The sequence below is a fragment of the Mercenaria mercenaria genome, chromosome 7 (assembly GCF_021730395.1).
Source record: "Mercenaria mercenaria strain notata chromosome 7, MADL_Memer_1, whole genome shotgun sequence".
Classification (NCBI taxonomy): domain Eukaryota; kingdom Metazoa; phylum Mollusca; class Bivalvia; order Venerida; family Veneridae; genus Mercenaria; species Mercenaria mercenaria.
The window spans coordinates 58,598,569-58,607,675 of NC_069367.1; the positions used below are offsets into that span (position 1 = coordinate 58,598,569).

Genomic DNA, 9,107 nt, shown 5'->3' on the forward strand with positions numbered 1-9,107 from the left:
AATTCTAATTCTCGTGAAAGCATGGTTTTTGTAAAAGCCTGGAATTGTGGTGTGTCTTTGTACAGTGGACTAATGAGAATCAGGAAATATCGTTGCGGCGGTGTCAACCGATTGCGCTTCAAGCAGTATTCTGAAACCACTGGGTTTTCAAATGACAGCAATTCTACTTCTCGTGAATTGATACACAAAAAGGAAATAGCATACACACTGACAACGATGATGGCTCACTACTCGACAGTGAAGCACACCAAACATCTCCCGCAAAGCAAATATGTGAGAGAAAGAGTATGTATCGTTTTGAATCAACTGCTGCGCATATTTTTATAAAATGACTATAGTATAGATTAAAGTTGTAATCGGACTTATTATTTGTGATTTGTTTTGTGGATTTTTATATTATTGTAACATGTGATCCTAAAATTGCGTTAACAAAATTTTGATAATTGATTTTTGCAAATAATGATTTATAGGCATTTAGAGTTTGGAGTGTCATACGCATTTGCATGCACTTTTAGAATATTTAACTTGGGTTTCACAGCTGTTTTCCATACCGTGTAGCAGTTTTAATATGAAATAATTGTTTCCATAATGTAATTGTTTCCATAATGAAAGTTTAATGTTAAAATTTGAAGTCGTCCAATTAATCCCATCCATTTCTTATATTTCTTAAGACACTTGTACTTTTATCTGTTTTATGACAATGTTTAGTATGGTATACATGTAATGGGACGCTAATAAAATATTTGACTTGACTCGACTTGTCTTATTTTTGTGTCGCTTTTGTTATCCGCTCTGGTTTGCCCGATACTGGCATAAATTTTATAGCTAATTGCTTAACGTTGTAAATGATTATTTTAAAGTAGCGCTGTAAAGTTAAATATTGACACTTGTATTAGAACTATAACAGTAAGACTATTTTAGAAATAGTAGCGTATTTAGAGAAAAGGTTGTTATTGTTGCTGCAGTTGTGTAAACAACTCTATCACACTACAAAATGTAATATCAATCAGATCACGTAGAGATGTGTAATAGTCAACATAAGATAATATCAATTATTTACAGTACAATAATCTTCTACTGTATCAATGCAGTTAAAACAAGTTCTCTCTTTCTCATTTATGTTTTATACCTTCCAGTCTTTAAACTAATTGGTGAAACGCCACATCTGACATTGGCTATGTGGATGCATCGCAAATTTCACATTAAAATCTATCACAAACAGCTTGTACGTTCTTAGTTTTTTTCTTCCATTTTCTGTGCGTGAAGTTCCGTTATTTACAGATATTCTCCATTAACAATTTCAATAACCAAAAGTTTGGATTCAACACACGAAAACTGTTATATATAAAGGAGTTATATCATGGGCTGACTAACATTTGATTGACATATTATTTAGAAGCCGTTATCAAACTGCTGGGAGGTTTACTTATCATTTGATTAATTCAGTTATAATTCAAGACGAGTAACACAACTGTCAGAAACTAATTTGTAATTTTGGATCGTGTTTGGCTTGTAAGCAAAGAAAATAACCTGTCAATTAACTTGACGCATTCTTGACCGAAAATCCTTTTATTTAGTAATTTGACTTGACAACTATTAGTATAATGGATATTTAAACCGTTATAGTTTAAGTTTAAGTTTAAATCTTTATTATAGTCTCATCTATGTACATACAACGTCAAAAACATAATATACACTACATCAATACATAGTACATAGCCATTCAATATAGAAGAATTATAAGAGACTTAATTATCACAGCAAATATATCCACATCACATCATATAACAGTAAAAGGTATATACAGCATAAAACGGAGGAACAACTGCTAATTGAAGAATAAAAAGTTTCTAAAGCCAACACAAATAAGACACAGAAGAAATAATACAAGCACTAATGCCCACATTAAGAAATATCTTAGAAAAACAGATATCAGCCTCGATCAGGTCGAGAGTGAACTAATTAGCAGCTGCTTCTCAATGGAAATAAAACACTATAACAATTTAAGAAAATGTGAGCATTACTTACACAAGCTAAAACTACGTCTTTGTATTATATTAAAACAGGTTTTGGCACATAACCTTACCAAATAAGCATTTGTGAACGACTCTCGCCCTTATCTTGTGAATTCGCCTTTTTCTTTAAAAAATCTGGGAGAGAATGAAATATAAAAAAAAAAGGAAAATGATTAAAAGAAAAAAATCCAGGCAGTAATTGATAATTATAGAGATAGTTATTTTTCAGGTTTTGTCAATACGTAGCTCTAACAATTAAAAACTGCCAAATTTGGTAGTGATAAAATTGAAATTTATTAACATAAAATAACACAATGTGATACATAAAATCAAGAATATAAGTTAAATACATAATATAGAAACGCAGTTGAAGAATATAAGATCAACACACAATAAGATACGTTGATCACAATTTCAAATGTAAATACAATATAATAGAAGTAAATATAACAAAAAGATTCCATTTCTGAAGTCGGGTTGGATGCAATGTTTTTGTATTCGCCCTAGCGTTATCTTCTTTCTTGAGTCAAAATCTAATTTAAATTCAAGTTCTCTTTACTTTAAATAAAAACAGCATTGTAAGTTTTAGTAAGAAACAACATTTTTTCAATACTATGTAATATATAGAAAGTCACTGCTAGAACACGTGTTATTCCTACCGTGCCAGAATATTGTAACTGGGTTGCGTACGTTTAGCAATGATAACAGTTAAAGTGAAAAGAAATAAAATATAAAGTTTAAGAAATTGGATCTTATAATTATTATAGTGGATTCTTTAACATATGCCAAATAGTATGAATATGTCTTGTCCTAACGGCCCTAAGGATTTCTTCTTTTACTTCGAATACGCTGTAAAACACATCTTATTAAGCTGTAGAATGTATTGTCCATACAATGCAAAAGGTGACTTGTTCAAAGTAGAGCAGCTTATTAGGAGATCACGTAAGGACAACGAATAGACATAGATATAACCACTATTTAAAGCTATTTCCTTCTTAAATCCCTTATCTATTGATTCATTGTGACATACCGAAGTTACAGGTACATAATGTTCCATAAGTCACGTGTGTTTGTATAAATTGTCTACAAAAAGTATGCGTTATGACACGACTTTATTGTATTTACGTTTACTAGGATATGTTTGACTCTTAACATCTCATGCGTTTTCGCCGGCTCGAGTCAGCGGTTGTATTTGATAAACTCTAGATATAGTTTTTTCCTGGAATTTAGTGAGGGAATTTGTGGTTATGGAGCCTGCATATCACAGAAATTGCCAAAATACAAAAGTAACAAGCAGACACCATACCATAGGCCTGGGGTGATTACACAATACCTAAAGCTTTTAAAGCGGGAATGTTGGAACTAGACATGCCGAAAAGTTGAAGCTCAAGCTGGAAAAGTAACAGTACACTAACGCAACATAAAGACCTCGTTTTCAGTGCTTTAGAACAACATTTCAATAGGACAGATAATAAATCGACATGAATATTGTCTTCTAACCAAGCATATAAATGCTTATTTACTAGGTAAGAATTTGTCAACAATGAGATTGCATTTGCATAAACAGTTCAATACGATTTAGACTCCCTTTTATTCTTTTACGTGTGCAATGTTCGCTTTCTTTTTGTCTTACAATTAATATGTAAAAAGATTTGTAAGCTGTATTTAATGTGCTTATACAAACCACTGTAAGCTCAAAGTACCCATTATGAGATCATCATTTGTCCAGCTTACTAATTAAAAAGGTTTATGTTTGTTGTAAGTTGTGTTTTATATTCATTTACAGCACCCTATCTCGTCTTCTCTTCTTTCTACAAGATTGTTATTAATTTTGGTTTCATTAGAATAAAAACTGACTATGGTATTCCTTTTCTCCAGATGATAATTTCTGCTTCAGCTTCAGCGGACCTTATTGCTGATAGGAAATACCGAAGAACACTCCTTGTGGTGATAACACTCAGTCATTTACTTAGTGTGACAAACGTCTTTAAAACGCCCATTATTGTACAAAATGTCACAAAATGCCATTAGTCAGTCGGGGTAATGTAGGAAATGTGTTTGTGACCATGATCAATGTATCGTTAGGCTTGACATGATGATAGCGTGCGACAAAATCATCATTTGTTCTCTCTTCGTTTGTCAAGAGCCCTGATGAGTATTCATGAAACTGTTTTAATGACATGTGATAAATAAGACATATTGCATTTAGTAAGGACATAGATGCAAATAAATTGACTATTGTAAGTGCTACTAGCGTATAATATTCTGCGGCTTAAAGACAACTATTCATTTAGCAAGGCGGAAAATATATTTTTGCTTTCGTTGCAACACAGAATTCTGTATATTCAAGTTTAAAAGTATGTTTGCAAATATGAGCATTAACAGAGATTATTGGCATTATATTAAAAACTAGGTAACATGTATCATATTAGACTGTATTCGCGTTAAACTGGAAGGGAATCGATACATAGGGTATTTTGGACTTCATCTCAGTGTTGTTATATTTTCTGGTCCTTCGGGATCATTGATTTCAACTCATTTAGATTTGAAGATTGAATACTGCTTAAGCCGGTGCTAGGGGGCGTGGGCAGTGTTGCATTTTCCATTACTGCCCATGAACAGACTCAATCAAACCGAGTCTGCAATTTTCACTGTTTGCATTGTTCTCGATGCTTCCGAGGGATCTAATTTCCGGATTTTATTTACTTCACAACAGCGGGTGTTAAGTGCTGTGTGGCGGCCGTAAAAAGTCGCCCCGACTTCATCTCAGTGTTGTTATATTTTCTGGTCCTTCGGGATCATTGATTTCAACTCATTTAGATTTGAAGATTGAATACTGCTTAAGCCGGTGCTAGGGGGCGTGGGCAGTGTTGCATTTTCCATTACTGCCCATGAACAGACTCAATCAAACCGAGTCTGCAATTTTCACTGTTTGCATTGTTCTCGATGCTTCCGAGGGATCTAATTTCCGGATTTTATTTACTTCACAACAGCGGGTGTTAAGTGCTGTGTGGCGGCCGTAAAAAGTCGCCCCGACTTCATCTCAGTGTTGTTATATTTTCTGGTCCTTCGGGATCATTGATTTCAACTCATTTAGATTTGAAGATTGAATACTGCTTAAGCCGGTGCTAGGGGGCGTGGGCAGTGTTGCATTTTCCATTACTGCCCATGAACAGACTCAATCAAACCGAGTCTGCAATTTTCACTGTTTGCATTGTTCTCGATGCTTCCGAGGGATCTAATTTCCGGATTTTATTCAATGTTATTCGAGTAATAACACTGCATTCAAAGAACGTAGCCACCATTACATACGTTGACCTTTACTCATTGGATAATAGTTTTCTTTTTTAGTTTTAACTTGGAGTACAAAGTGGTCAGATTATGGATTTGACTTTAAAAAAAAAACAAAAAAACAAAACAAAAAAAAAACATCTACGTTCACATGTACAATTAAGATCTAATTAACTGTTTTCTTAAGAATATTAGCGCGGTCAAAAATACTCATTTCAAATGGAAAGTACTTCATTGCTATACCTTGACCGCATCCTGCTCATTATTAAAAATTCTATAGTACACTAGATTTCATGAATTTGTAAGGCAAAATTGAGAAATAAAGCAGAACTTAAACTACTATTTTCAAACAAGTTCTGGCTATCTTTTATCCATTAAGATTAGGGCTGTCATTGATTGGGTCCTAGGCATATCGACGATACCGATATATCGGAAAATAAATATCGACGATACATCGATATATCGATTATTAAGTTAGATTAACAAACTTTTTGTTCATGTGCCTGCTATATACCTCATTGTAAATATAATTATTTTGTTTTATTGTCCACTTTTCATATTACTGTTTCAGGCTGTTTGGTTGTGTTGTATTTATATATTTGAAATAAATAAAAATTAATACTGTTTTCATTTTTATTTTGACTCCACTCCTCTTTACAAGTGAATACTTAACAAAATTACCAATGTTTGTAAATTCAAATCTATAAATGGTCTCACACCACTTTAAAAAATCTTAAACAGAAAAGTGCAAAGTTTATGTGCTGTTGCTTTACAGCTTTCAGAAATTTCAAATAAAAGTTTATGCTTCAACTGCCATTTAAACTTTAACTAACAAGTGCAGTGAGTTACTTTAGGCTCTTGAGCTAAGTTACTTTAATGTTTTCACACAACTTCTTATAGCTTTTTCAATTTTCTGTAGTTGTGATATAAGAATACAAGCATATCTGCATTCTCTGGAGTTAGTGAAGATCTCTTTTTGGACAGAATGCTTCCTGCAGTAGAAAATACCCTTTCAGATGGTACACTTGTAGCAGGTATATGTAAGTATCTCATTGCCATCTGTGCAAGTGTGGGGTAAAGTCCTCTCTTTTTACACCATCATTCAATGGGATCCTGTTTTAAAGAAAGAATGTCTTCTTTCATATAGCCATCAAACTCCCTGTCAATTACATCTGCCTTTGTAATTTCAGACTTTTCTTCCTTTACAAAAAGAACATCAAAAAAATCAGCCTCATCAACAGGACCACTGACTTCTTGCTTTGTTTTCTTTTTCTGTGGACTTCTCTCAGACTCTTCCGTAACATTAGCTGCCTCGCTTGATGATTCTGTTTCAGTCTTGATGTTATCAACACCAGGTTCACTCTTGATATTAACAGCTGGTAATGGAATTTCTACATTTATTAGATCCTTTTTCAACTCACTATATACATCGTTACGCTTCTCTTGGTCAAGCCACTGTAACTTCTTAAACCTTGGATCTAATGCTGTAGCAGTTAGCAGTAGCTGCTGTTCATCATCTTTCACATATCGTTTCATCAGATCTGAACGAATGGCGTCCTTTGCCTTGACAATCATGCTGCTATCAGTGGCTTTTGGCACAAAGTCATGCTTCACAAATCTCTCCATTGTAGGTAGTATTAAGCTTACTGTACTTGTCTTTTCAGCATATACTTTCTTTGTTGCTTCTTCTACTGGCTGAAGTAAGTCCTTCAGATCTTCCATATGATTGCGGTCAGTGTCTGACGGTAGTAAATGTGAATTCTTCTTGTCCTTGTATAATACAGCCCAAATGGCCGGCAGAATTTCAAGCAGGCGTTTAATCATCATGAGGGCTGAGTTCCATCGCGTTTCTACATCTTGGATCACTTGTAAGTCTTTCAGTTCCAAGTTAGCCTCTGTCGTATGCAGTGCAGTTGTTTTCAAAGAACTTTGCTTGAAAACTGAAACAAGTTTTCTGCATTTCCCCAGCAAAGAAGATATTTCAGGCACAGACAGACATCTGTTGACTGCTAGGTTTAAAATGTGGCCGAAACAACCAAAATGGGGCATCTGGGCAAGGTTACATGCTTTCACAATATTTGCTGCGTTATCAGTCACGCTAACAGAATCTTTCAAGTCCCATTTCTCTACTGTTGCTTTAATTTCTGCCGACAGATTTTCAGCTGTGTGGTTAACTGGACAATATTTTGTATCAAGCACTTTAGAATGGAGCTGGTACATCTGTGGTTCAATATAGTGACAGGTTGTCGTGATAAAACTTTCAGCCGACATAGACGTCCAACCATCAGTAGTGAAGGCATGCCGCTTCCCCTTTGAAAGTTCAAGTTTGACATTTTCAACAGTGTTCTGATACATAGGCACAATGTACCTTTCTAAAAGGTGATTTCTCAAAATAACTGAGTACCTGGGTTCAAGCACTTTCATCAAAGTCTTGAAGCCTTCGCCTTCAACCGTATCAAGCGGCTTCATATCTAAAATTAAAAAGTCTGCTATAGCTTTGGTGATTTCCACCGCTCTTACTGACGTGTTTGGAAAGGACTTCTGCTTGGCAAACAAATGAGTGATGGTTGGCTGTCCTTCTTGATTCAGGGATGGTAGTGGTGGGTCACCACTGCTGCTGGTGCTGGCACTAGCGCTGGTTGTAGTTTGTGAAAGAACCTGAAATGAGATAATTGAAATATTGTCCGAATAAATGTAAACATAGAAATTATCCCTGAAACATCAAGCATCCAAGTCTGGCTTCAAGCACTTCTCTTTCACTGATATTTATTTATTTATTTATCTATTTATCTATATATTTGATTTTTATCTATATATTTATCTGTTTAAACGCTTTTATTTATTTGTTAGCCTGTCTCATACTCTGTCTATTTTCAACTTACATTCGGTGCTGGCTGTCTATATATTTATTTATTTATCAATATATTTATCTATTTACATGTTTTTATGTATTTGTTAGCCTGTTTCATACTCTGTCTGTTTTTTACCATGCACTTACATTCGGTGCTGGCACCGCTTGGTCTTTTACTTCTGCCCAATGTTTACGATCGAGATGGGCCCTCAAATTTGTTATGTTGCCACTGTAGGGCATATTCAGCTTGCAAAGTTTGCAAGCGACGCTTTTTTTGTTGATTACACCCTGTGTTTCAACAAAGCCGAAGAATTTCCATACGAAGCTTTTCTTTCCTCCCTTTGACTCTTTTTCTACTATTTTAAAGTCGGCGACTGCTTCCTCTTCGGCCATCTTGATTGTTATTGTTACGAGCACAGGCTAAATTCTGTACCATTTACAGTGCTCAGCTATATACGCGAACAAATAAAAAAGCCGTCTCGGCGTGGAAACAGATGTTCTAAAAATTGTTCTTACATGCAGAAGCAACGGAGCGACCTTCACGACTGGACGACATAATGGTTTTGCGCATATATTGTAATGTTGAGCCCATGTTACTATTATTACAGGTAGTGCCGACAGCGAAAAAAGGCCGACTACGGTACAAGTTTAGACATGACATTTTCGACAACTTCCGTTACTTAGGGAGCATTTTCGCAAGAAGAAAAGTTGTTTTAGAGAGAATGAGCGTTTATCCGGACATTTTTTTTTCGCTATGTAAAAGATCGATTTTTAGAAATGGGAATCGATAATCGATCGACCAAAAAATATCGTTGATACATCGATATCGTTTCTATCGATGACAGCCCTAATTAAGATTCTTGTATTTGATTCATTTATTCAATGATGTCAATACCGGCTTTCTAAATCCATTTCTCTCTGATCATCCTGAAAGAAAAACATTCAAATGC

General features: G+C 34.8%; 1 protein-coding gene across 1 annotated transcript; it reads right to left on the bottom strand.

Moving 5' to 3' along the window:
- Nucleotides 1-6,404: 6,404 nt before the first annotated feature.
- On the bottom strand, nucleotides 6,405-8,550 carry LOC123553056 (E3 SUMO-protein ligase ZBED1-like). The gene is made up of 2 exons (XM_045342808.2): nucleotides 8,305-8,550; nucleotides 6,405-7,964 (listed from the first exon to the last, which is right to left on the bottom strand). The coding sequence occupies exons 1-2, from the start codon at nucleotides 8,548-8,550 to the stop codon at nucleotides 6,405-6,407; spliced, it is 1,806 nt and encodes a 601-aa protein (XP_045198743.2).
- Nucleotides 8,551-9,107: the final 557 nt, after the last annotated feature.

What these genes read in the sequence shown, in the direction of transcription:
- LOC123553056 (XM_045342808.2), bottom strand. Translation starts at nt 8,550, where the DNA reads ATGGCCGAAGAGGAAGCAGTCGCCGACTTTAAAATAGTAGAAAAAGAG. An exon ending in AAGCGGTGCCAGCACCGAAT is followed by an intron (nt 7,965 to 8,304) that starts GTAAGTGCATGG and finishes ATCTCATTTCAG; the next exon opens with GTTCTTTCACAAACTACAAC.